The sequence below is a fragment of the Jaculus jaculus genome, chromosome 1, assembly GCF_020740685.1.
Source record: "Jaculus jaculus isolate mJacJac1 chromosome 1, mJacJac1.mat.Y.cur, whole genome shotgun sequence".
Classification (NCBI taxonomy): Eukaryota; Metazoa; Chordata; class Mammalia; order Rodentia; family Dipodidae; genus Jaculus; species Jaculus jaculus.
In genome coordinates, this window is record NC_059102.1 from 125,224,197 (window position 1) to 125,251,525 (window position 27,329).

The 27,329-nt window shown below is 50.1% G+C and overlaps 2 protein-coding genes across 5 annotated transcripts; both read left to right on the top strand.

Annotated features, from left to right (window-relative positions):
* Positions 1-2,377: 2,377 nt before the first annotated feature.
* Positions 2,378-5,958, top strand: Dpm2 (dolichyl-phosphate mannosyltransferase subunit 2, regulatory). The gene is made up of 4 exons (XM_004671667.3): positions 2,378-2,513; positions 2,758-2,847; positions 4,187-4,289; positions 5,388-5,958. The coding sequence occupies exons 1-4, from the start codon at positions 2,511-2,513 to the stop codon at positions 5,444-5,446; spliced, it is 255 nt and encodes an 84-aa protein (XP_004671724.3). The 5' UTR covers positions 2,378-2,510; the 3' UTR covers positions 5,447-5,958.
* Positions 5,959-8,608: 2,650 nt separating this feature from the next.
* Pip5kl1 (phosphatidylinositol-4-phosphate 5-kinase like 1) lies at positions 8,609-19,295 on the top strand. 4 transcript variants are annotated; one of them, XM_004671668.2, is made up of 10 exons: positions 8,609-8,698; positions 9,467-9,670; positions 10,929-10,982; positions 11,156-11,310; positions 11,466-11,590; positions 11,786-11,820; positions 11,930-11,985; positions 14,403-14,515; positions 14,800-14,953; positions 17,924-19,295. In XM_004671668.2, exons 1-10 carry the CDS (start codon positions 8,669-8,671, stop codon positions 18,192-18,194), a joined length of 1,197 nt encoding a protein of 398 aa, XP_004671725.1. In that variant the 5' UTR covers positions 8,609-8,668; the 3' UTR covers positions 18,195-19,295. The 4 variants fall into 4 exon arrangements, with proteins under 4 accessions (XP_004671725.1, XP_044989982.1, XP_044989996.1 ...); XM_045134047.1 differs by lacking the exons at positions 8,609-8,698; positions 9,467-9,670; positions 10,929-10,982; positions 11,156-11,310 and having other exon boundaries at positions 11,488-11,582; XM_045134054.1 differs by lacking the exons at positions 8,609-8,698; positions 9,467-9,670; positions 10,929-10,982; positions 11,156-11,310 and having other exon boundaries at positions 11,562-11,590; positions 11,796-11,820.
* The last annotated feature ends 8,034 nt before the right edge of the window (positions 19,296-27,329 follow it).

Below are 27,329 nucleotides of genomic sequence, written 5' to 3' on the forward strand. Positions count from 1 at the left end.
TGCCACCATGCCTTTTGTTTGTTTTGTTTTTCGAGGTAAGGTCTCACTCTAACACAGCCTGACCTGGATTTCACTATGTAGTCATCTCAGGGTGGCCACGAACTCATAGAATCCTCTTACCCCTGCCTCCTGAGTGCTGGGATTAAAGGTGTGCGCCACCACGCCTGGCTTTTTTTTTTTGAGACAGTCTCATGTAGCTCAGGGTAACCTCAACCTTTTTGGCTTACATGGGTCCTGGGGAATAGAATCTGGGTCCTTTGGCTTTGCAGGCAAGCACCGTAAGTGCTAAACCATCTCTCCAGCCCTGAATTTTTTTTTTTTTTTTTTTTGAGGAAGTGTCTTGCTCTAGTCCAGGCTAACCTGGGATTCACTCTATAGTCTTAGGGTGGCCTCGAACATTCTATCTTGGTCTCCCAAGTGCTGGGATTAAAGCATGCACCACCATGCCCGGCTAACCGTGAGCTCTAGATCCTCCTGCTTCTACCTCCAAAGTGGTGGGTTACAAGTATGGGCCATGATGCCTAACATTAGTCACCAATTTTTAAAAATATTTTTATTTATTAAAGAGATACAGTGAAGCCAGGTGTGGTGGTGCACGTCTTTAATCCCAGCATTTGGGAGGCAGAGGTAGGAGGATTGCTGTGAGTTCGAGGCCACCCTGTAACTACATAGTGAATTCTAGGTCAGCCTGGGCTAGAGTGAGACCCTAACTTGAAAAACAAAACAAAAAGAGAGAGAGTATGATTATGACAGGGCCTCCTCCACTACAAATGAACTCCAAATGTATGTGCCATTTTGTGAATCTGGCTTTATGTGGATACTGGGGAATTGAAACCAGGTCTTTCGGTTTTGAAAGAAAGTGCTTTTAAACCTGGCATGGTGGTGCATGCCTTTAATCTCAGCACTTGGGAGGCAGAGGTAGGAGGAATGCTATGACTACATAGTGAGTTCCAGGTCAGCCTGGGCTAGAGTGAGACCCTACCTCAAAAAGCCAAAAGAAGAAGGAAGAAAGAAGGAGGAAGGAAGGAGGAGGAGGAGGAAGAAGAAAACGTGCTTTGGGGCTAGAGAGGTGGCTTAGTGGTTAAGGTACTTGCCTGGAAAGCCTAAGGACCCAGGTTAAATTCCCCAGTACCCATGTAAAGCTAGATGCACAAGGTTGCACATTTGTCTGAAGTTTGTCCGTTGCAGTGGCCAGAGGCCCTGGTGTGCCCATTCTCTCTGCCTCTTCCTCCTTCTCAAATAAATAAAAAATTTTTTTAAAGAAAGTGCTTTTAACCACTGAGCCATCTCTCCAGACCATAAGTCACTGAATCTTAAAGCTGGTTGATGCATTCAAAGTTGCTGCTTCCAAGTAGAGCTCCACTCTTGAGTGCAGGGAATGTAGCCATGATTCTAAGGAGGGCCAGATCAATGCACTCAAAGGAGTCATAGTGAGGACACTCTGTGGCTGTAGGGCACTGCAGAGGGAGCCTCTGCTCCCCTAGAGGGTGTAGCCTCTGGCAAGACCTGATAGATAAGCAGGAGAAATGATCGAAATGCAGACAAGAGCTGACATAAAAGCATCAGAATTGGCCTGGCCCTCTCCTTGTTCTGGAGGAAAGAGCCTCCAAGATGAGATGGACCAGCGCACAGAGCCAATCTGAACCGTGTGATAGATACCCAACATCCTAGAGGCTGGTAATGAAAGGAGGGAGGGTGCCCAAGGGGGGGGGGGGTCACAAGGGCAGCCAGGCAATGGTAAAGGAGTATCTGTTTCTATGCTGATGGAAATCCTCCCAATCCCTTCTGGAGAGCCCGTTCCTCCTCACAACCTAGACCAGAGTTCCTTCTCTGCACTAATTCGGCCAACAGACAGATTAATGCTGGGTGTGGTGGCGCACGCCTTTAATCCCAGCGCTCGGGAAGCAGAGGTAGGAAGATCGCCACAAGTTCGAGGCCACCTTAGACTACATAGTGAATTCCACGTCAGCCTGAGCTACCTTCAAAAACAAAACAAAACTAAACAAACAAACAAAAAAAAAAAAAAAAAGAGGAACAGATTAGGGCCTCCGGACCAGGAAGTCGGGCCCTGAGTTCTGGTGTCACTTTCCCCACTGACGCAGATTATAATCCATCCCTCTGTAAACTTCACCTTTCCCATCAGAAAACTGGCACTTCTAACTCCAGCCCCTCATTTCATTCTAGCTTTGAGACTGTGACGTTTATATGTATATTATTGGTGGGAAGGCTCTGACTGGACTATGGCAAAGATCAAGCAGTCAGGATTGCCAGCTCCGGCTCCCTCCGGGGACATGGGAAACAAAACTCCCGGCTGTACTCTTGAGAAACTACATTTCCCAACATGCAAAAGGCGCGGAAAAGGGGAGTCGGAAACGCTTGCAGGACTCGGGCAACAAGGCACTGGGCCAGCCTTAGGGACTACAACTCCCGGCGTGCACCGCGATCCGAAGCCGGAAGTGCCCCGACCAGGAAGCGGATGTAGCCTGTTGCTCGTGTACTACGCTTGGGAAATGGTGAGCTTGGGTGGAAGCTTATGGCGTGGGGTTGGGGGTCGTCAAGGGAGTCTGCTTAGGAGCTGGGCTTGGGCTATGTATTGGTGAAAATGCCAAGGCTCGGCACAACTTCTCATGCTGTCAGCCGCTCCGTACAACTGTTTTAAGTGAATGAGTTTAAGGCGTAAAGTGGTTGTGCCGCCCTTCGACTGGTGCCCTTAAAACGGAGGGCCATCTCGTCAGCTGAGCCTCCCCTTTTCTCCAGGCCACCGGGACAGACCAGGTAGTGGGATTTGGCCTCGTCACCGTTAGCCTGATCATCTTCGCCTACTACACCGCCTGGGTGATTCTCTTGGTATGTGTCTCCCCCTCCACCTGGCTCACTTCCACGCAGCTCTAAGCTGACCCCTGACACAACTTATGCAAGCTGCTTAAAACCACTTGCCAGACACTGCCGGGTGCTTTGCCTACCTTACTTAGCCCTTGAGATCTCCGGGTCAGCCACGATGAGGACATTGCTGATGGTGTCCGCATGTGATCGATGAGGCTGAGGCTCAAGGTGAAGAGGTCTGGCTCTAGCGCTCATCCTTAACCTCAGCACTGTAGAGCTCTGTTCCTGTTTTGTCCTAATATCTGGGAAATTTTGTTAAGTCGTCGTTTTAAAAGTGCGGTGAGGTTTGGAAGGCAAAAATCTTGCATCACTTGGTAATGTTAAAAACGAGTCTAGGGTTCGAGAATAGTCATACAATCCAAGGATATTGGCAAGGCAGTGTTTACTTCTGCAGAACGGCGCAGGGCGTTTTAAAGCGTTCTGGCAGCGAGCACAAAAGCAGAGGATCTGCTGACGTTTTTATATTTTGTAATGTAGACAGGATTCTGGGTGTTATTCTGAGTCAGAATTTAGCCTCACAATCTCATGCGATTGGCTAAAATATAAAAACTACCTGGGGGGGGGGGGTGGCACAAGTCTAATCCCAGCACTTGGGAGGTAGGAGGATCGCTGTGAGTTCGAGGCCAGCCCGAAACTACACAGTAAATGACAGGTAAGCCTCGGCTAGAGAGAGAGAGAGAGAGACCCTACCTTGGGTGGGGGGGAGGGACTTGTTTCTAGGATAAAGCTAAAGGAAGGGACGTTTTAAGGACTTTTTTTTTTTTAAAAACCAGATATAGAAATAGAAGCGGTGTTTTCAAGAATTGGGTTTTTTTGTTTGTTTGTTTGTTTGTCTTGGTCTCAAGGACTGTTAACTATTCTGATCTCAGGGACAGACAACTCACAAAGAGGGGCTTCTCACAGAATGTGTCCTTCCAGCATGGAGTTTCTCTTGTCTTTTTAACCCTTTGAGAAAAAAGATAGCACATCTCTGTATTGCTCACAGTTAGAAGACCTGGAGTTCACTCAGGAGACTAAGGCAGGAGGATCTCAAGTTCAAGGCTAGTTTGGAGTACATAGTGAGATTCTGTACCTCCCCTACCCCTCCACCCCCAAAAAAAAAATCCAGGAGAGCCCAGGTTGAGAATCTCTTTAAGATTCTTCATGTGCCTTTGACAGGCTCTGGATGCCTTTGGGCAGGTCCTCCCCGGTACTAGGCAAATGCTTTTCCAGCGCTCTCAGTTGGGTGAACCTTAGAGGTGGGATGGTTGCACAGGGGGTGGGTCAGGTGAGCAGTGCTCACCAGAGCTGTTTTTGGTGCCAGCCCTTCATTGACAGCCAGCATGTCATCCACAAGTACTTCCTGCCCCGAGCTTATGCCATCATCATTCCACTGGCTGCAGGCCTCCTTCTGCTCCTGTTTGTGGGTAAGTCTTAAAAATATATTTAGTGGGCTGGAGAGATGGCTTAGCAGTTAAGTGCTTGCCTGTGAAGCCTAAGGACCCTGGTTCGAGGCTCGGTTCCCCAGGTCCCACGTTAGCCAGATGCACAATGGGGCGCACGCGTCTGGAGTTCGTTTGCAGAGGCTGGAAGCCCTGGCGCGCCCATTCTCTCTCTCTCTCCCTCTTATCTGTCTTTCTCTCTGTGTCTGTCGCTCTCAAATAAATAAATAAAAAAAATAAAATAAAATAAAAATATTTAGTTACGTTATGTGTGTGCACACACACGCCAGCGTCTCTTACATTTTGCTGCAAATAAATATCAGATGCTTATGTGACTTTTTGCATCTGGCTTTTTGTGGATGTTGGGGACTCAAACCCAGGCACCAGACTTTGCAAGCTTGTGCCTGTAACTGCAGAGCCATCTCCCCGCCCTCTTTCCTTCCGTGTTTTGACATTTGCTATACATCCTACTTTAATCTCTTTGTCTCCAGCTCTCACTGGGATTTTCCTGTTCCTCCTCCACAGCCTCAAGTCCACAGCCCCCCCCCCGCCGCCAGTCTTCCCAACACCTCAAGTTCTTGGGACAGTAATATGTCTCCCATTTTCCTATCCCCACCGTCATCATCACTTCGTTCACACCTCAGTCATCTCCTACCCACTTGTCACCCTGGTTTCTACCTCCTGCACCCCTCTCCTGTCATGCCTTCTGGGGGCTGGGGACCAGGGCCTCATCATCATGGTGTTCTCAGTTCCAGCACAGGCTGCGACACTGAGCTGATGCTCGGGAGAGCGGTTTGATGATGGAGTGGATGAGCCAGTGTGGTAGGAAGGCAGATGCACGAGTAGATGGGTGGATCCTGTTCCCCCCTTGGAATCTGAAACACTCCATGTGGCATTTTGCCTGTAGTAGACACTCACTTGGTGATGGTTGGATGGATGTGAATGGGCGTGCAGCTTGTCAGTGGCTGGGGAGATGCCCCTGGAACCATCAAGGTGGTTGTGTGCATGACCTTGCATGAGGCTCCTCCTGGCCTCCTAGCCACTGCATGGATCTTACTGCCTTCTCCGCTCTGTACATTCCAGGATTGTTCATCACCTACGTGATGTTGAAGAGCCAGAGGGTGGCCAAGAAGGCTCAGTGAAGGACCAGTGGGGATGGAGCATGGCAGCACCTTCTACACAGCCCTGCCAGGGCAGGGAGCAGGTTTGCCGTGTGCAAGACAGCTCTGCACAGCTCAGCTCTGACAGACTGGAGCTCCCTTTTCTTGCGCACCCTTCCAGAAGCTAAGAAGCAGAGGACTCCCTCCCACCCTCTTTGGGCGCAGAGCCTGAATGGGGTTGGTCCTGGCCACCTCACTGTCAGGCTCCTGTCAATTGTTCCTCTAGGTTCTGCTCTCTTGCCTCAGTTTCCCTCCTGTCACGTGCTGGTATTGGACTTCACAGGTTCTGAGGCTGCACGGGACCTCCTTGTTTCTCTCCACAAGGCCTGACCCTCTATAAAGGCAGCTCTTTTGAGTCTGGTATCACCAGACTCCATGGGAACTTCTGGGCCTGGAAACCTCTGGAGAAAGTCTGACACAAGGACATACTGGAGTTAGCCACACCAGGCTGGCTGGCTTTGGGAGAACTTACTAATAAATATTTATCATGTGGGTATTTGCCTCTCTATTAACTTTGTCATGGAGAAGTGGGCCAGAGGGGTCTCAGAAGTGGCTCTGCTCACATGAGTCTCATATATATCCATCCATCCATCATCAGGAAGCCCTGACTGTTCAGTGAGGATGCCTCAAGTGCCATTTCTGCTCTGCCTGTGTGGATACAGGGTAGAATGGGAAATGGGATGGATGTGGTTCTAGCTGGGTAGGAGTCAGCAGAGGCCTGGCCCACCTCTGCCATGCCTCCCCTGTACCAGTTTAGCCAGGATGGACTAGTATTTTAGGGATCTTCAAGCCACTCCCCTGACAGTCCAAGCCTATCTTCTATCTCTTCTACCCAGCAGCCCGTGGTGTGGCTCTGAGCAGTGAGCTAGAGCAGCACCACTTCCTCTGTGTTAGGGTTGACTTAGCTGGTGCGGCCTCCAGTCCTGCTTGCCATCCCGCCATAAAGCAGCTAGCTCACCCATTCTCCCAGTGCCTGGAGAAAACCTCCATCCTTGCAACCTTGGATGCTCACAGGTCCTCAGTTAGCAAAGATATCTCCCTCATCAGAGAGACCCTGCGTTCCCATGCTTTACCATCTCTTCTGTCCTGTAGGCCAGGCAGGAGTCTCGGGAACACATCTGCCTCCCAGTAGGAGGTTCTCTAGACTCCCACCAATAGAAGCTTCTACCAACAGTGTACTTCCTCCAGCTAGCTTGCGGTGTGTGCGCGCTCTCCCCCACCCCCCTCTCTCTCTCTCTTCCCAGTGATTTCTTTAGTCCCAGCTGTGCTAGGCCTCCCCTCTCTCCATCACTCCAGGAAATACCCACTGACACCACCAATGAGAGCTCTTTAAGTCCAAAAGGACCACCTGACACTCTTCCCCATTTGGTCTGTGACGCACCCTTGGGTCCAACCTCAGGTCCTGTCAGGTGGATGGTTTTACTGATGTCTTTGTTTTGTCATGAGATGCTAGGCACCTCAGGGCTGGGTGTGCCTCCCACATCCTCTTTGGGGACCTCACCTTCCAGCCCAGCTTTCCTGGAGCTCCAATGGGAATACAAAGGCTCTAGTTGCCCACTGGATGGTGGCACCTCCTCCCATCATGAGCTGAATTCTCAGACTTCCCCAAATATGGTTCCCTTCATGCCTTCCACGGGGTAAAGTGGAGCCATTGTGTTTTGGCTGGGTAGATGTCACAGCTGGGGAGTCAGCAATGGTCTTAGCACACCTTTGCTATGCCATTCCTGTGCCTGCTCAGCCAAGATGGACTAGTATTTTAGGGACCTTTAGAGCCCCTCCCCTAAAAGCTCAAGCCTGATGTCTGATGTCCTATGCCTTTGACCACAGCTCTCTTCCTCCATCACTCACACATATGACTCCAAATTCTGTCCATTCTCCTTCCCTTTTTCTGCCTCTCCCTCCAGATCCCTTTCTGATACAAAGGTGCCTCTGCTTGCCCTAAGTGAGTACAGGCTTGCTCACTGCCCTTCCCTAGCTACTCTGGCCTCCATTCTGATTATACATGACAACTGATGGCCTGTTGAAAACACATTTGAGCATCTTCTCGCCTTCACTTCTAATGCTTCTCCGGGTCATTCCTCCCACCACTGCTTGCAAGACCCTGTACACTCAGTGCTTCCCCTCTAATCACTGCAGCCACTCTGGCCTCTCACTTCCCAGGACTAACCAAGGCCCTTTACGCTACTCACATTGGACCCATATATCAAGCACCAGTTTGTTCTGGACACTGAGGCAAGGAATGAGGTCCTATGGTTCCCAGCCTGGAGGCACAGGTTACGCAAGTCTGACCATGACGGTTTAAATCTCCAGAGCCCAGATAAAGAGAACCACAAAGTTCATGGGCCAGCTAGCCTGGCATTTCACAGCAGTGAACAAGCGAGAAACTATTTCAAGCAAGGTGGGAGCTGAGAACCTATGCACCAAGGTTGTCCTCTGACCACACACACACACACATGCATATACTCGTACACAAAAGCCTGGGAAAGCACTAGATAGGGAGTGAGAAGACCTGCAGATGGGAACTTCCCAGCTGGGGGCTGGTGGGTGTTTGGAGGTGGGTCTAGAGTGGGGCCAAAGCCCTGGGGCCATGGCCAGCAGCTTAAATTTTGTTCCATTGCCATGGGAAGCCACGGCAGGCTTAAAACACGAGAGTGACATCAACTGACTCATGCTTTTAAAAGATTCCGGTGGTAGCTGTGTCTCCTATTACCTCACCACGAAATCTCCCAGGCCTAGCATTGATCCTGGTCCCAAGTGGATGTTCCGAATTGAATGAACGAATGTCCGGACTTCCTGTGTGACCTGGAGGTAGTCGCTTCTTTCTCTGGATCCTAGTTTCTTCACCGGAGACAGTCAATGGGAATCTCACGCCTGAATGGATGGGCGGGACAGCATGTAGGTTACGCGCCTCCCCAGGCAGCCCTGGAGATGAGTCCTTTCCCAGGGAGAGATTAGGAAATGTCCTCCCTCCTGGTGACCCCAGCCAACGCCCGGCGGCCCCGCCCGGCCTGGACCGCGGTCCGAAGGATGCTGCAGCCGCGGGGGCGGGACCCGCAGGCAATTGCCAGCGCCCCCGGCGCGGATTGGGTGCAGCCGTGACAGGAGCCTCACGATTGGTCGGTCTCGAGGCAGGGGCGGGGCCTGGTTCCTGCAGCGGGGCAGCGGGGACCCGGCCAAAGCCCGGGGAAGCTGCTTGAGGGGGCGATGGCCGCGCCAAGCCCGGGGCCTCGTGAGGTAGGTGCGGACCTGAGAGGGGACAGAAGAGGGAAGGGTAGGTAGGCAGGAGCCCAGTCTCCTCTCCGACCAAGGCGCGGACACGCCCCCATCTCAGCAGGGAGGGGCCCTGCCCTAGGTGAGGACCAGGACACGCCCCACATGGGGCGCAGGTATGAAGGGAGGGGTAATCTTGTGGGTATCTTCCCTCAGATGATCTTCAGTTTCCTCACAGGAAAATGGAATATATGGTAACAAGCTGCTTCAATAGGACTGTTAGGACTCAAGCTTTTATCTTTGGGCTGCCCACTTGCAGTGGGTCAACCGGTATGATCACAACATTGACCAAGGTGGGAATATATTTCACTGATTCCCTGGCATCCTGGCACCTGCTAGCAAGGCTTCTGTGCAGAGAAGTCAAACGCACCAGTAACAGTTAACACTTGCCGGGAAGGACTTCCTTACTGGGAGTTCTATTCCAGAGGAGAAAAAAATGCGGCTGGGATGGATCTAAGGTCATGCAGTCCGTTAGTCTCAGCTGGGTTTGGCTGCAGAATGGATGCCCTGCCTCCACTTTATTCAGATGCTCACTGGGTTCCAGGTGCTTTGTGGGCCCCTCACAACACCTGGTGAGAGGGCTACAGCACTGGCCCTGTGTTTTCCAGCTCAACTGAGGCAGAGCGTACAGGTGGGAAGGCTCATAGGTGGTGGAAGCAGGATTGGAATCTGCCTCTTTCCCCCTCAGAAATGCCACCACGTGCTTTTGTGTCCTGTGCCTCTTCCCACCAGATCCTGGCCCCCTCCCCAGAGGCTGGACACCCAGCAGCCACTTCAGGTGCCCGTCACCATGGCCTCCTCTGGCGCCTACGAGACAAGCAGTTGCGTCTTGGCCTGTTTGAGATCGGCCCAGGGCATGAACTGCATGGGCTGACGTGTATGATGCAGGCAGGGCTGTGGGCTGCCACCCAGGTCTCCATGGACAACCCACCCACGGTGAATGACATTTTGCCTTATGTACCCCAAACATTGATGGCAAGACACAGCTGATGAATCTTTTCTCTTTTTTTTTTTTTTATTGTTTTTCTGTTGGTGTGTGTTTTTCTTTATTCTTTTCTTCTTTTTTTGTTGTTTGTTTGTTTTTCTTTTTTGATGTGTGTTTTTCTAATACTGCCACACTGGGGATCAGAAAGGCCAACCAATGGGAAGAAGGCAGGGTCTATGCCAGGAAAGAGGGACACTTTGGGGTGGAAGTTAGAAAATCCAGGAGTTTGGGGCATAAGGAACTCCCTGACTGAAGTGGTGGCTATCTGCCTCTAGGTGGGCCTCTGTCTCTCTTTAACCTCAGTGCTCTCATCCACATAATGGGGGTGGAGGGAACCATACTCCTTGGTTTCTGAGCACCCCCCCCAGCCCTGCCAAATTGTGTATGGCTGAGAAGGGACCCCACCCCCTCCAGACCAGCACAGCCCATCATTCTCCCTGGAGCTCAGGCTGGGGCCACGCTGGCTCAGCAGAAAAGGCCACCCCAATTGCCAGCTCAGCAGCCTGGCAGGCAGGGAAGCCTATGTGTTGTTTGTGTGTGTGCATATGTGAACTGCTCCTATCACAGGATCCCGAGGAAGTCCCCTTGCCCACTCCCTGACCTCCCCACCTGCTGACCATCTCCCATGGCTCCCTAGTATTGGGCATGGTCTTGAGATGCTGCAAGGACCAGCTTTCAGCTTCATCCACATGTACCTGGCTGCCTGGCCCCGAAGCTCAGGTCCCTTCACCCTGCTGCTGGCCACCAGTGCCATTTCCATTGCCATGAGCACCCTGCTCCTCCACCTCCCTTCAGACTTCATTTCAGAGGTCACCTCCCTCAGGCAGCCTTTTCCCATCCATCACAGCCTTCCCAGGCAGGCAGATCATTGGACTTCAGGGCCGTCTCTTTATACTGGGACAGAATCTGGCTTTACTTGGCCAGCATGAGTGTTTGAGAGCTGGTCTTAAACTCAGAGCCCGGTGCCTAGGACCCAGAAGTGGCTGACACAGTCCAGATCCTGGCTCAAGTCACACTCATCCTCCCCTCCTGCTCTAGGTGGACCAGTAGCCCATCTGCCCAACCTGGGCACACCCAGGGGACATGACAAGTCCCTGCTTGCTAAAGGAATCAAACTGGGGGCAGGGCCAGGTACAAGACACTGGGGGACCCTCCTGTGGGCTGTGAAGGACTTTGACTTTTCTATGCCCCTCTAATCCATGCCTGCAGGGGCCAACCACCCAGGAGGATTTCTCAGAAGTCATGACCCAGGTTCACGAAGAGGTAGGAAGCCGGCCACTCCAGTGTGGGAGGGGTCCTCTGCTCGGCTTTGGTCCTGCTTCCTTCTCCCCCTCACCCTCACCTGGGGCTTTGAAGGAATGGTGTGGTCCCCGCCCATACCAGGGTCAAGTGCACATACCTGGACACCCTTGGGGCCGGCTCTTTCTCCCTCACAGGGCTTCGAGCTGGACACGCTTGCTGGCCCTGCCTTCGCCCGCCTGCGCCGCTCCCTGGGCCTGACCGAGGAGGACTATCAGGCCACACTGGGCCCCGGTGGCCCCTATCTGCAGTTCCTCAGTACCTCCAAGAGCAAGGCCAGATTCTTCATGTCGTGAGCTTGCAGCAGGGCTGGGGGCAGGGTGGGAGCGAGGTCCCAAGACCAGGGAAAGCTGATCCTTGATCCTCACGTGCACCCTGGGAACAGGAGCCCCGGTGGGAGCCGCTCCAGCCAAGCCTGGCAAGTGACCTCTGCTTCCTGTCCTGCAGCCATGACCAGCGCTTCTTCCTGAAGACCCAGTGTCGCCAGGAGGTGCAGGTGCTGTTAGCTCACCTGCCCCGCTACATGCAGCACCTTCAAAGGCACCCGCACTCGCTGCTCGCCAGGTTGCTGGGTACGGGTACTGGTATGGGGGTGGAGGCTGCGGGTGGGGTCATGCCTAGGGGTGGACATCATTGGAGCTATGGTGGGGGGGGGTGGAGGTGGAGGACTGGCAGGTGTTTGGGGGCAGGGTCTTGAAAAGGAAGTGAGAAGCCTTGCAGTTGGGATCTGGGCCAGGTGGGGACTTACATCACCTCCTCCCTTCCAGGAGTGTACAGTCTGCGGGTGGCCCAGGGAAAGAAGGTGGGTGAGGCTGAGGCGAGGTGGCTGGGCAGAGGGGGTGGCTGGCGGGTGAGGTCCTGGCTTCCCTCACTCCTCATCTCCCCCAACCCCCCCTGCCCTCCATCCCCAGAAGTACTTCATCGTCATGCAGAGTGTCTTCTATCCTGCCGGGCGCATCTCCGAGAGGTGAGTCTGAGGGAGCAGGTGTAGAGAGAACCCAACCCCACAGGGTGGGCATCACCTGAGACACTTGCACTCACCAGGTCCACAGGGAAACTGAGGCCCAGCAAGACTGGACACAGAGTTACAGGGCATGGTGGTGTATGCCTGTAATCCCAGTACCCAGGAGGCAGTGGTAGGGTCACTGTGAGTTTGGGGGCAGCCTGATATGACATTCCTGGCCACCCTGGCCTAGAGCGAGACCCTACCTCAAAAAACAAAAAAAAAGCAACAACAACAAAAGATTGGACCCTGAGTTGCCTGGCTTGGTGGCTCATGCCTTTAATCCCAGCACTCAGGAGGCAGAGGTAGGAGGATCTCCGTGAGTTCGAGGCCACCCTGATACTACATAGTAAATTCCAGATCAACCTGGGCTAGAGCAAGACTCTATCTCAAAAAAGACAGGGAAAAAAAAAAAAAAAAGACAAGGTCTGGTGGACCAGAGAGAGTGCCAGACACCACTATTGACAGCTCAGTATGCACAAGGACTTCTGCTGAACCAGTTGCGTCCCATTTATCTTCTTCTTCATTTTTTTTTTTTTTTTTTAGTTTTAGATTTTTGAGGTAGAGTTGCCCCTGGAGTTAACTATGGAGTCTCAGGGTGGCTTCAAACTCACAGTAATCCTCCCATCTCTGCCTCCCGAGAGCTGGGATTAAAGGCGTGTGCCACCACACCCGGCCGAGTTATTATTATTACTATTATTATTATTATTATTATATTTAATTATTTATTTAAGAGAGAGAAATAGGCAGAGAGAAAGAGAGAGCGTGCCAGGGCCTCTAGCCACTGCAAATGAACTCCAGATGCATGCACCTCCTTGTGCATCTGGCTTACACGGGTCCTAGAGAATTGAACCTTTGCATCCTTGGCTTTGCAGGCAAATGCCTTGACTGCTAAGCCATCTCTCCAGCTCCTATTATTATTTTTTTTATTGGCAACTTTCATAATTATAGACTATTGTCTGTAGTTTTATTAACCATGTTAATTTCCTCTCTCCCCTTCCCTTTGCAAATCCATTCTCCATCATAGCTCTTCCCCCTTTAAATCATAATCTTCCCCCTCTTTTATTTTGATGTCATCATCTTTTACTCCTACTATGAGGGTCTTGTGTAAGTCCCACTTATCTTTTGAAGGGCAAGTACTGGGGATGGAACTCACCACTCCCCTTTTTGGTCTTTTTGGATTTTTTTTTTTCTGGTGTTGAGGTGACCGAACCCAGGGTCTCGTGCTTGCTAGGCAAGTGCCCATCCACTGAGCTAAATCTCCAACCCCTGGGGGTGGAACTCAGGACCTGGCCCATGCCAGGCAAATGCTCTTCCACTGAGCTACATTCCCAGCCCCTTTTTAAATTTCAGTTTGAGTCAATGGCTTCCCATATCACCCCAGGCTGTCCTTCGATTTGCCATTGCCCTGCCTCTATCTCCCAAGCGCTGGGATTACCGGTGTGGACCACCACAGCTGGCTGACAACCCTCATAGCTGAGAAAATGAGGAAGCTAACAGGAGCAGGGATTCAAACCCAGGGTGGGATCTCTACGTCTGGCACTGTTTCTAGGAGGCAAGGTGACAAAGAAGACCAGTAAGGCAGGCTAAAGCTAACGCCTGGGCTGGGCTTGCACCCCCCCTTTAATTTATTTATTTGAGGGAGCGAGAGAGAGAAAGAAGGAGAGAGAGAAGGAGAATGGGTGCACCGGGGCCTCAAGCCACTGCAAACAAGCTCCAGACGAGTGTGCCACCTTGTGCATCTGGCTTACATGGGTCCTTTGGCTTTGCAGGCAAACTCCTTAACTGGTAACCCATCTCTCCAGCCCTCTCCCTTAAAAAAAAAAAAAAAAAAAAATTTTTTTTTTTTTTTGAGGTAGGGTCTTGTACTAGCCTAGGCTGACCTGGAATCTACTATGTAGTCTTAGGTTGGCCTTGAACTCATGTGATTCTCTGCCTCCTGAGTGCTGAGATTAAAGGCATGTACCACCACATCCAGCTGAGTGCAAATTGTTGGTGTGCCCTGTGCTTACCATGGGGCAAGTATGAGGAATGCTGGTGCTTGTTTTTACATCTGTAACACTGGGGCCATGTTCTGGGGTATGCTGAGGTTTGGAGGTACCATATGGTTTGGAGGTACCATATGCAATGATTCCCTGCCTACACAGTCACCCAGAGGAAGTTCTTTTTTTTTTTTTTTTTTTTTTGAGGTAGGTCTCACTAGCCCAGGCTGACCTGGAATTCACTATGGAGTCTCAGGGTGGCCTCGAACTCACGGTGATCCTCCTACCTCTGCCTCCCGGGTGCTGGGATTCAAGGCGTGCACCACCATGCCCGGCTTAGAGGAAGTTCTTGTTTCCACTGATTCCTGTGGGGCTCTCTGTGTGTCTCCCACCTCCCAGATATGACATCAAGGGCTGTGAGGTGAGCCGCTGGGTGGAGCCAGCACCTGAGGGCAGCCCCCTTGTCCTGGTACTGAAGGACCTCAATTTTCAGGGCAAGACAATCAATCTAGGTGAGTCATGGGGTGATCAGTGCCTCTCTCTTCTTCATCCATTCATGGTGAGGTTCTGAAGGGGGTCTCTGGTACTGTCCTCTGCCCAAGTCCTTAGGAGCCCAGATTCAGGGCTCAGGCAGACAGGGTACAAACCCTGGTACCAGACATACAACAGGGGGTACAAAGCAAAATAAATGGCTCTGCTTGTTAGCACAACGTTGCGGACAGCAGTGACATCTGCATGTGGAGCTCTGTGGCCATCATGTGATGAGAGCTCAAGTGTGACTCCGGCACTCCTGCAGGGCCCCAGCGGAGCTGGCTCCTCCGCCAGATGGAGCTGGACACCACCTTCCTGCGGGAGCTCAATGTGCTGGATTACAGCCTCTTGATGGCCTTTCAGCTTCTCCATGAGGATGAGAAGGGCTCAAGCAGCAATCTCATCATTCGCATGGCCAGGTAAGCTCTGTCCCCAGGGGCCAAAAGTATGTGTAAAAGGAGAGGGTGGTGGAAGGGGATTATGATTATGGTAGATTACCGACCAAAAGTTTAAAAACCTGTAGTCCTAGTGATGGGAGGCTGAGACAAGAGAGTCCCTGGAGCTTGCTTGCTAGCTAGTCTAGATGAATCAATGAGTTCTAGGTTCAGTGCAATTCCCTGTCCCAAAAATTAAAGGGGTGCCGGACATGGTAGCACATGTCTTTAATCCAGCACTTGGGAGACAGAGGTAGAAGGACCGCTATGAGTTTAAGGCTGTGAAACTATGTAATGAATTCCAGGTCAGCTTGGGCTAGAGTGAGACCCTATCTCAAAAGGGGGGGGGGGTTATGGGCTGGAGAGATGGCTCAGTGGTTAAGGCACTTGCCTATGAAGCCTAAGGACTCAGGTTCAATTCCCCAGTACCCATGTAAATCAGATGTACAAGGCAGCAAAGGTAGCAAATGCATGTGAAGTTTATTTGCAGTAGCTACAGCAGCACAATCATTCTCTATCTACTCACCTCTCTCTCTCTCTCTTTCTCAAATAAATAAATAAAAATAAAAATAAAACCAAGAGTGTTGGTGCACACCTTTAATCCCAGCACTTGGGAGCCTGAGATAGGATCATTGTGAGTTAGAGGCCAGCCTGAGACTACATAGCGAATTCCAGGTCAACCTGAGCTACAGTGAGACCCTACCTTGAAAAAAAAATTAAGTCAGGCATGGTGGCACATGTCTTTAATCCCAGCACTCGGGCGGTAGAGGTAGGAGAATTGCAGTGAGTTCAAGGCCAGCCTGAGACTACATAGTGAATTCCAGGCCAGCTTGAGCTAGAGCAAAACCCTACCTCAAAAAAAAAAAAAAAAATGAAGGGGGAGGGACTGGGGAGATAAATCAGTGGGTAAAGTGCTTGCCTTGCAAGGGTCTGAGTTCAGATTCCTAGCACCCATGTAAAATGCTGAACACAGTGCCCACCTATAATCCCAGTGCTGGAGAAACAGAGACAGAAAATTTCCAGGCTTGGGCTGGAAAGGAGAGATGGCTTAGTGGTAAGGTGCTTTCCTACAAAGTTAAAAGACCCAAGTTCGATTCCCCGGGACCCACATAAGCCAGATGAACAATATGGCACATGGAGGCCCTGGTGAGCCCATGCTCTCTCTTTCTCAAGAAAATAAATAGCCAGATGTGGTGGCACGAGCCTTTAATCCCAGCACTTGGGAAGCAGAGGTAGGAGGATTGCTGTGAATTCGAGACCAGCCTGAGACTCCATAGTGACCTCCAGGTCAGCACGCAAGGTCGCGCATGCGTACAGTGGGCATATGTGACTAGAGTTTGAATACAGTGGCTGCAGGTGCTGGTACACCAACTCACACACACTCTCCTCTCTCTCTCACACACACACAAAAAAGGCACAGTCTGTTGGGCTTGCCTCAAAATGAATAAATAAGTAAGGAAGTAAGTTAAAAAAAAAAAAAAAAAGTAAGGTGGAGCCAGGTCCCAGCACTCAGGAGGCCAAGGATCATCATGAGTTCAAGGTCAGCCTGAGAAGCCGGGCGTGGTGGCACGAGCCTTTAATCCCAGCACTTGGGAGGCAGAGGTAGGAGGATCGCTGTGAGTTTGAGGCCACCCTGAGACTCCATAGTGAATTCCAGGTCAGCCTGGGCTAGAGCGAGACCCTACCTGGGCAAAAAAAAAAAAAAAAAGTAGTGGTAAATTGGAGCCAGGTGTGATGGCACACTCCTTTAATCCCAGCACTCTGAGGATCACTGTGAGTTCAAGGCCAGCCAGAGACTACAGCCTGAATTCCAGGTTAGCTTGAGTTACAGCAAGACCCTACTTTCAAAAGTTAAAAAAAAAAAAAAAGCAAGGTGTAGAAGGATGGGGAGATGGCTCAGTGGGTAAAGGCACTTGCTTGCTAAGCCTGCTGGACTGTGTTAGCCAGAGTTCAATTCCCCAGCACCCATATAAAGGCAGATGCACAAAGTGGCACATGCATCTGGAATTTGTAGTGACAAGAGACCCTCATATGCCCATATTCTCTCTTTCTCCCCCACCCTCTTTGCAAACAAATATATAGTAGGGCTGGAGAGAAGGCTTAGCAGTTAAGGTACTTGTTAGCTAATCCAAAGGACCCAGGTTCAATTCCCTACATAAAGCCAAATGCACAAGGTGGTACTTGCCCCTGGAGTCCACTTGCAGTGGCTAGAGGCTCTGGCATGCCCATTCCCTATCTACTTCTTACTCTGTCTATATAATAAATAAAATAAAACATCTAGAATAAATAAATGTGGCTGGAGAGATGACTTAGTGGTTAAGGCGCTTGTCTGCAAAGCCTAAGGCCCCATGTTAGACTCTCTAAATCTCATGTAAGCCAGACACACAAAGTGACACAAGCGTACAAGGTCGCACATGCGCACAAGGTGGTGCGCACATCTGGAGTTCCATTACAGTGGCTGGAGGGCCTGGTACCAATTCTCTCTCTCTCTTTTCCTCTCCCTCTTCCTTCCTCTCTTTTTTTTTTTGTGTTTTTTTTTTTTTAATCAAGAGAGCAAGAACAAGAAAGAAATTAAAAAAAAAAAAAACAGGAACAGGGGAAAGGGAATAAAAGAGCATAATCTGTTGAAAGCCAGGTGTGGTGGAGCACACCTTTAATTCCAGCACTTGGGAGGCAGAGGTAGGAGGGTCGCCATGCGTTCGAGGCCACCCTGACACTACATAGTGAATTCCAGGTCAGTCTGAGCTAGAGTGTGACCCTACCCTGAACCCCCCCCCCCAAAAAAAGGAGTAATCTGTTAAATAACTAAGGTAGGTGGAGAGCAACTGAGGAAGACACCTGACATGGGCCTTTGGCCCTACACACACATGCACCCACCTGCATTCACACACCTGCACAGGGCACACACGTACACACAAGAGGCTGAGACTCCCCTCCGTCTCTTTCCACGCCTAGGTCTATGCACGGTGTTCAAAGCTCGGAGGAACCAGGATCCCAGAACCGCCGGCTGCTGCCGGACACCTCCAACGCCATCCACATCCTGGACGGGCCTGAGCAGCGCTATTTTCTGGGCCTAGTGGATCTGGCCACTGTCTACGGGCTTCGCAAACGGCTGGAGCACCTGTGGAAGACATTGCGCTACCCTGGCCGGACCTTCTCTACCGTCAGCCCGGCTCGCTATGCCAGTCGCCTGTGCCAGTGGATGGAAGCGCACACCACCGAGTGACCCACGTCGGGCATCCCTGGGTTCCTTCTCCCGAGCTGCCCAAGCGGGAGGCGGGAAACGCGCCTGCTGTTCCTCTTGGTGACCACCGGGAGGCAGCATTTCCCCAACTAAAGCTGTAAGCGCCCAGCTGCGGTGGTGGTGCTGTGCCACGCGCAGTGCCGAGGACTCCCCTCCATTATCTCATTTAGCCCTCAGAAACGCTAGGAATCTCTTTTTTACGGACCACAAGATGGAGGCTTAGGACATAAAGGAGCTGAGTAAGAGCATTCAGCAATAAATGCCGGAACCAACACCTATCATGCCTTGTGGACCTGGGAGCGTGTATTCTCAAGTCACCGGCTCCCACAGCTCAAGCCCCTGCTGGAGGGAAGCGGGAGGCTGAAGGCTCCGTCCCTGGTCCCTCTAGGGGGACAGGAGCCCAGAGACTTTGAGGGGCTAATGCCCCGTAAGCAGCAACGTCAATTTAATAACCCACGCCCCTCGACTCCCTGCTGTGACTCAGGCCCCGCTGTTTCCTTCTGGGATGCAGGTAGAAGGAGATGGGCCAGTGGCCAGCTTCCGGAGGTGAGTCTGGGAGGCACTTGGAAGGATCACACTGTCGATATTGAGTGACCTCTGAGATCCTCAGGCTTTTCCCATCTGAGAAATGTGCTCAGTGCTGAAGCCATTGTCTGGACTAGGGTGTGTAGCCCCTGACCACCCATTCTCTCTCTTCTGGAAAACCACCTTGGCCTCTGACCCCAGTCCAGTCCAATCAGGCTTAAGGGACTTCTCCTTCCAAGCTGGCCATATGACCAGGACAAGGTGCTAAATCTCTCTGTGCCTCAGTGGTCTAATGTGTAAAATGGGAATGATATAAACAGATCTCATTAACTCATTAAACACTAACTGAGCTCCCGCCCTGTGATGGGTGACAGAGTCCTAGGGATGACAGCCTCATGGAGAAGTGGGGGGTGGGCAGAGCTGGGGGGAGGAACGTTATACAATCATTTTATCTTCTACTGATATCTACTTCTAAACTGAGACCAGTAGGGTCAGACATGTCCCTTTTGGGTCCCAGTGCATAATGAAGGGGACTAACATTTGAGAGAGAGAGAGAGAGAAAAAAAAAAAAAAAACAGCAAGAGGGGGTAGTGTGAAAGTCATGGAGGGCTACATGGGACGAGAGTTGACCCCCAGGACTGGGCAGCCAAGATACTGAGAAAGCTTCCCTCTGACTTTAAACATTGTTGTCCCACTGAGCCATCAGCTATAGCCAGAGAAGAGCGGCTGGTGAGCAGGGCAGGGCTGATGGGGTTGCCCTGAGTGTGAATTCTGGGAACATACTTTTCAAACACAGACATCACAGCCTTGTCTCTGAATGCACTCGATCTCATCTGATCCTGGAAGCTTAGCAGGGTTGGGCCTGGTTAGCACTTAAATGGGAGACATCACAGCCTTGAGTCAGAGTGACCTTGGGCCATTACTCAACCTCTGTGGGCTGGTATGACTGCATGGATTTCTCACAGGAAATTGATACATAGAGGTTGTTGGGATTAAATACATACATGCATACATATATATGTGTGTGTGTGTGTGTGTGTGTGTGTGTGTGTAATTTTTTCTTTTAGTTTTTTTGTTTGTTTGTTTTTCAAAGTAGAATTTCACTCTGGCCCAGGCTGACCTGGAATTCACTATGTAGTCTTAGGGTGGCTTTGAATTCACAGTGAAGCTCCTACTTCTGCCTCCCAAGTGCTGGGATTAAAAGCATGCAACACCATGCCCAGCTTTTTCTTATTTATTTGAAAGAGAAAGAGGCAGGTAGAGAGAATGGGCATGCTAGGCCCTCCAGCTACTGCAGAGGAACTCCAGATGCATGTGTCATCTTGTGCATCTGGGGAATCAAACCTGGCTCCTTTGGCTTTGCAGACAAGCACCTTAACCATTAAGTCATCTCTCCAGCCCTCCTAAAAATATTTATTTATTTGAGTGAAATAGAGGGGGAAAGAGAGAATGAGCATGGCACAGCCCCTTGACACTGCACATGAACTCCAGAAACATGCATGTCACTTTGTGTATCTGGCTTTATGTGGGTACTGGGAAACTGAATCCCTAAGAGTAGTCTTTTTATTTATTTATTTATTTGTTTGTTTGTTTATTTTTGAGGTAGGGTCTCACTTTAGCTCAGGCTGACCTGTAATTCACTATGTAGTCTCAGGTGGCCTCGAATTCACGGCAATCCTACCTCTGCCTCCCAAGCGCTGGGATTAAAGGCTTGTGCCACCACACCCAGCCTCAAGAGCAGTCTTTGTAAGCAAGTGCCTTTAACTTCTGAGCCATATCCCCAACCCTGAGTGTTTTTTTTAACTTCTTTAAAAAATTTTAAAAATATTTTATTTAGCTGGGTTTATGGTGGTGTACACCTTTAATCCCAGCACTCAGGAGGTAGAGGTAAGAGGATTGCCATGAGTTCAAGGCCACCCTGAGAGAAAAACCAAAAAGAAAAAAATAAATAAAATCAAACTTCAGGCACATGTGCCACCTTGTGCATTTATGTGGGTTCTGAGGAATCAAACCTGGGTCCTTAGGCTTTATAAGCAAGCACCTTAGCTGCTAAGCTACTCTCTCTTTCTCTCTCTATTTATTTTTATTTTTATTTTTGAGGTAGGGGTCTCATTCTAGCTCAGGCTGACCTGGAATTCACTACGTAGTCTCAGGGTGGCCTCAAGCTCAAGGCGATCCTTCTACCTCTGCCTCCTGAGTGCTGGGATTAAGGGTGTGTGCCACCACGCCCAGCTTCTAACTTCTTTTTTTAAATTGATAAATTTGCATATGTGTGTGTGTATGTGTGCACCTGCTCTTGCCACTACAGATGAATGCACATCCAGCATTATGTGGGCGGCTGGGGAATTGAACAGAGTGATATGGCATAACTAAGTCCTCACCCCAGGACTCCTGGCTCTTTTGTTCTATATGTATTGGCCACCATGCATGTGCTGAACATGATGGAGCACAGGACCATGCAGAGCTGAGGATCTAATGGGCATGGTGGTCATAAACAAACCCATTAATAGGGTGATTTCAGAGTGTGTTGCCAAGTATGTTGGTTCATGCCTATAATCCCAGCACTTTGGAAGGCTGAGGCAGGAGGATTGTCACCAGCTCAAGGCTAGCCTGGGCTATATATATAGTAAGACCCCTCCCCCCCCCCTCTTAAAACAAAAAAGCAAAGGTGAGAGCCGTGCGTGGTGGTACACATCTTTAATCCCAGCACTGGTGTAGGCAAAGGTAGGATTGCCATGAGTTTGAGGCCACTCTGAGACTACATAGTGAATTCCAGGTCAGCCTAGGCTAGAAAAGCAAGACCCTATCTCAAAAACAAACAAACAAACAAAAAACACCAAAAACAAGCCAGGGATGGTGATGCACACTTTAATCCCAGCACTCAGGAGGCAGAAGTAGGAGGGTCACTGTGAGAGGCAGGCCTGGAACTACAAAGCACCTTCAAAAGTAGGTTGGGGAGATTGTTCAGTGGTTAAAGGTACTTGTTTGCAAAGCCTGGTAGCCTAGGTTCGATTCCTCAGTACCCACATAAAGCCAGCTGCACCAAGTGGTACATGAAGCCCTAGTGTGTCCTTGCCCTCCCTTCCTCCCTCTCTCTCTGCTCACAAAAACAAACAAACAAACAAAAAACACTGGGTAAGAGAAGCAACATGGGGTGCAGTGTTAGGGTGGTTGGCAAGGGCCTTTGTGAGGAGGTAAGGTTTGAGCTGAGAGACAAGGAGCCTTCCTGGCCATGCAGGCCATAGGCCCACCGCAGTGCAGGTAGAGGATACAGCAAGTGCAGAGACCTGAGGTAGATGTGAGCTCAGTGTGATCGGCCATGAGAAGGTAGCTGTGGTGGAGGGAGGCTGTTCGCGCCCTCAGTGGCTTACAGGCCAGAGTAAAAACTGTGTATTCAATGCAACCAAGCGGAAGCTCCTCATCTTGGGCTGTGGAATGTCCAGGTCTCAGTTCCACTGTGGACCCTCATCTGTCTAGGGAGGTGGACCCATCTCGGTGTATTACTGAAGCCATGTGACCTTAGCAAGGGAGAAGTGGCCTCATTGGGAAAGGGGTTCTCTCCTCATCTTCCATTGTGGGTGACCCACGACTCTATAGGGAACTTCTCCCTTGGGGTTTCATCTACGGTGAGACATTTGAAAACTGAGAAATTGGATGTCCGGTTTTAGGAAAGCTGCCTCTCTGTGCCCCTCTCCGTAGGTACCTGCGGTGTACCCAGGTCTGTGACTGTAATCCCTGGCGTACAGCCCCACTACCCCAGGGTGAAGATGAAAGGGACAAAAATCAGGTTTCTGCCCATGGCCCTGAATGGAGGAGTGACATTCCAAGATTTACTTCCTTGAAGGAGTTTAGCAGGTCACATAGTCTTGGGTCCCTGCTGTCCACCTGTATCTTGTGTCTGAACTCTCCCTTGCGTGGCCCTTCCTCACAGTCCAAGAAGCCCCTTCCCTCCTGGAGAAGCCTTGTAACCAACACCCTTCCCTTACAAGAGGCATGCCAAGCCTCTTCTGCCCGTGCTGTCATCTGGTGCTAAATAAATCTCATGGCCCCAAGAAACAGTTCATCTCAGAATCCTCTTTTCTCAAACTGGAACCAACAGTGCCTGACTTTGAAGATCCACTCTTGCTTTTATGGGAAGGACAAGGAAGGCTTGTGATCAAAGGGGGCCTCTGGGGTCAGAGACTTCAGCCACCCTTCCTGCCTCCTGGATAATGCAGGGCAAGACATGGGGGCCCATCTGTCCAGTCCTACCCACCTGATACCCAGGGTTGCCAGGCTCAGAGCTCTTGTTTAGTAAATGGGGAAACTCAACTCTTAAGTTTTCTGTACAGCTGGCCCACCACTATGTGGTGGTTGCAACCTTCTGCACTTCTCTTTCCCCAGCTGTCCACTCCCTGGGCAGAAACTATGTAACTCAGTGATAGGAGTTAGACATTGTAGGACACTGAACTGTGGATGGAGTCCTGGAATCCTCCTCATACCTGAGCCAAGATAAAAAAGAAAAGCAGCCGGGCAAGGTGGCTCATGCCTTAAATCCCAGCACTCTGGAGGTACAACTAGGAGGATCACTGAGTTTGAAGCCAGCTTGAGACTACATAGTGAATTCCAGGTCAGCCTGGACTAGAGCAAGACCCTACCTTGAAAAACCAATAAAAATAGATAAATAAAAAGAGGGCTGGACAGATGCACAAGGTGGCGCATGAGTCTGCAGTTTGTTTGCAGTGGCTAGTGGCCCTGGAGCATCTATTCTCTCTCTTACATAAATAATAAAAATTAAATTTAATTTAAAAAGAGGGCTGGTAGCTGGGTGTGGTGGCTCACACCTTTAACCCCAGCACTCCAGAGGCAGAGGGAGGAGGATCACCGAGAGTTCGAGGCCACCCTGAGATGATGTAGTGAATTCCAGGTCAGCCTGAGCTAGACTGAGATTTACCTCGGAAAAAAAAAGGGGGGGCTGGAGAGATGGCTTAGCAGTTAAGGCCCTTGCCTGCAACACAAGAACTCATGTTTGAATGTCCACATCCCATGTAAGCCAGATGCACAGTGATGTAAGCATACAATGTCACACATGTGCACCTGGGGGCACGTGTGTCTGGAGTTCGTTTACAGCAGCTTTCTCTCTCTCAAATAAATTGTGTGTGTGTGTGTGTGTGTGTGTGTGTGTGTGTGTGTGTGTGTAGAAGAGCAGAGTCTGATAAGGGAGTCAAATGGGCTGGGGAAGCATCTCAGTGGTTTAAGCTGCTTGCTTAAAGTCTGACGGCTTGGGTTTGAGTCCCCAGTACCCATGTAAGATGCAAAAGTAGCTCACACATCTGGAGTTCGTTTACAATGGCAGGAGGCCCTGGTGCACCCATTCCCTCCCTCCCTCTTCTTCATTCTGTCTCTGCTTGCAAATAAATAAAATATGTTTTTTTAAGAAGCTGGGGACAGGGCTGGAGAGATGGCTTAGCAGTTAAGGCGTTTGCCTGCGAAGCTTAAGGACTCATGTTCGACTCCCCAGATCCCACGTTAGTCAGATGCACAAGGTGACGCGTGCTTAAGGTTGCAGGTGCCCACTAGGTGGCACACGTCTGGAGTTCAATTGCAGAGGCTAAAGGCCCTGATGTGCCAATTCTGTATCTCTCACAAAAAAAGAGAGGAAATGACTGAACACAGAATGCTGCTTAAAGTGTTCTCTGTTCAAAAAGAAGACAAATCAAAACAAAAAAGTGGCGGAGGATAGTGGAGTGTGCTGGCACGTACCTATAGCCCCAGCACTTGGGAGGAAGAAGTAGGATTGCGGCAAATTAGAGGCTAGCCTGCGACTAAAGAGTGAGTCCCAGGTCAGCCTGAGCTGGAATGAGACCCTGCCTCAAAAGACAACAGCAAAAAGGGGGGAGCATAGTCAGAGGGGAGTCTGGGCTAGTTCCCAGACTGGGACCTTGAGCAGGCAGGCATGGACAGGATGGTGAGATGAGTCTTCTGGCTAACACAACCTTCTTTTTTTGGCCTTGCCTAGAATGAACACTGGGATTTATGAATGTTTGCGAGAGCTACCTACCTTTGCTCAAGTGTACCTTAAAAAAAAAAAAAAAACTGGGCTGGGCTGGGCTGGGCTGGAGAGATGGCTTAGCAGTTAAGCACTAAAAAAAAAAAAAAAAAAAAAGCCAGGCGTGGTGGCGCACATCTTTAATCCCAGCACTTGGGAGGCAGAGGTAGGAGGATTGCTGTGAGTTCGAGGTCACCCTGACACTCATAGTCAATTTCAGGTCAGCCTGGACTAGCGTGAGACCCTACCTCAAAAAAAAAAAAAGCTAGGTATGATGGCACACTCTTTTTTGTTTAGTTTTAAGATTTATTTTTATTTATTTATTAGAGAGAGAATGGGCTCATCAGGGCCTCTAGGTACAGCAAACGAACTCCAAATGCATGTGCCACCATGTGCATCTGTCTTACATGAGACCTGGAGAATTGATCCTGGGTCCTAAGGCTTTGCAGGCATGTGCCTTAACAGCTAAGCCATCTCTCCAGCCTGACATGGTGATTAAAAAAATTTTTTTTGTTGGTTTTTGAGGTAGGGTCTCACTCTAGCCCAGGCTGACCTGGAATTCACTATGGAGTCTCAGGGTGGTCTTGAACTCATGGCAATCCTCCTACCTCTACCTCCCGAGTGCTAGGATTAAAGGCGTGTGCCACCACGCCCAGCTTCTTCTTTTTTTGTTTGTTTGTTTGTTTTTGGGAGACATGGTGATTTTTTTTTAATTTTTTTTATTTTTAATTTTTATTTATTTATTTATTTATTTGAGAGCGACAGACACAGAGAGAAAGACAGATAGAGGGAGAGAGAGAGAATGGGCGCGCCAGGGCTTCCAGCCTCTGCAAACGCACTCCAGACGCATGCGCCCCCTTGTGCATCTGGCTAACGTGGGACCTGGGGAACCGAGCCTCGAACCGGGGTCCTTAGGCTTCACAGGCAAGCGCTTAACCGCTAAGCCATCTCTCCAGCCCGACATGGTGATTTTTATTATGAACCAAGACAAAGAAAAATGTTTGTGTGTGTGAGGTGAAATCAAAAGCAACTATACCTTAAGACAGGAGCTGTGCCCTGAGCCGAACAGAGAGTAAGAGCTCAATCACTATATGTTACTTATAATATGGAGCCATAGGGAGTCATTCTGAGAGCAGTGTAGGAGGTTCAACACAAGAATGCACCTGGGGGCTGGAGAGATGGCTTAGCGGTTAAGCGCTTGCCTGTGAAGCCTAAGGACTCCGGTTCAAGGCTCGGTTCCCCAGGTCCCACGTTAGCCAGATGCACAAGGGGGCGCACGCGTCTGGAGTTCGTTTGCAGAGGCTGGAAGCCCTGGCGCGCCCATTCTCTCGCTCTCCCTCTATCTGTCTTTCTCTCTGTGTCTGTCGCTCTCAAATAAATAAATAAATAAATAAATAAATAAATAAATAAATAAATAAAAGAATGCACTTGGGTGGCATGCCACCAAGCACGTCCAATTATTCTCTTTATATGCCTGAGAATTCTTTGGTCTCCTGATTCAACTTCCTTCGTATTCTCAGTTAACTCCTTCACTTAGAGGCGTCTACAGTTGACAAGAAGCCCATAGGAGCCTTGCAATGGGACACGTTTTGCTGCCCGCCAATGCCAGACAGAACTGGCTTGTACCGGGGTCACTCAGCAAGAGAGCCTGTGTGAGGTCCAAGTAGGTCCAGGTCATGGCTCTGGAAAGGCAGCTTTCCCTGGGTTTGAAACCCAGCTATCCTGAGCTATCTCTGCTATTTTTCACTAGGAGGGATTATTTCTCTCACTTTGTAGAGGAGAAAAACTGAAAGTGAAGGTCAAACTGACAGTTAAAATAAAGCAATTCATCAAAATGGGACAGGGGACTGGAGAGATGGCTCAGCGGTTAAGGTGCTTGCTTTCAAGGCCTGACAGCCCTGGATTTGATTCCCCAGCACCCATGTAAAGCTAGATGCACAAAGTGGCGTATGTGTCTGGAGTTCATTTGCAGTGTCAAGAGGTTCTGACACACCCATTCTCCCTCTCTCTCTTTCCAAAAAAAAGTAATAAAAGGGGGGCTGAAGAGATGGCTCAGCAGTTAAGGCACTTGCTTGCAAAGCCTAAGGACCTGAGTCTGATTCCCCTGTACTCACATAAAGCCAAATGCACAAGGTGACACATTCATATGGAGTGGTTTTTTTTTTTTTTTTCAGTGGCTAGGGTCCCTGGTGCACCCATTTCTCTGTTTCTTTCTTTCTCTCTCTCTCATAAATAAGTTTAAATAAAGGAGGGGGGACTGATGAGATGGCTCAGTGGCTTAAAGCACTTGCCTGTGAAGCCTGAAGACTCAGGCTCAGTTCCCCAGTACTCACAAAAAAACAGATGCACAAAGTGGTGCATGTGTCTGGAGTTTGTTTGCAGCAGCTGGGGGCCTTGGTGCGCCCATTCTCTCTGTCTCTGCAAATTAAAAAATATGTATATGTATATATATGTGTGTGTGTGTATGTACACACACACACATATATATATATATAAAACTTTTTATATACATATATATGCCAAGTGTGGTGGCCCACTCCTTTAGTACCAGACCTCAGGGAGGC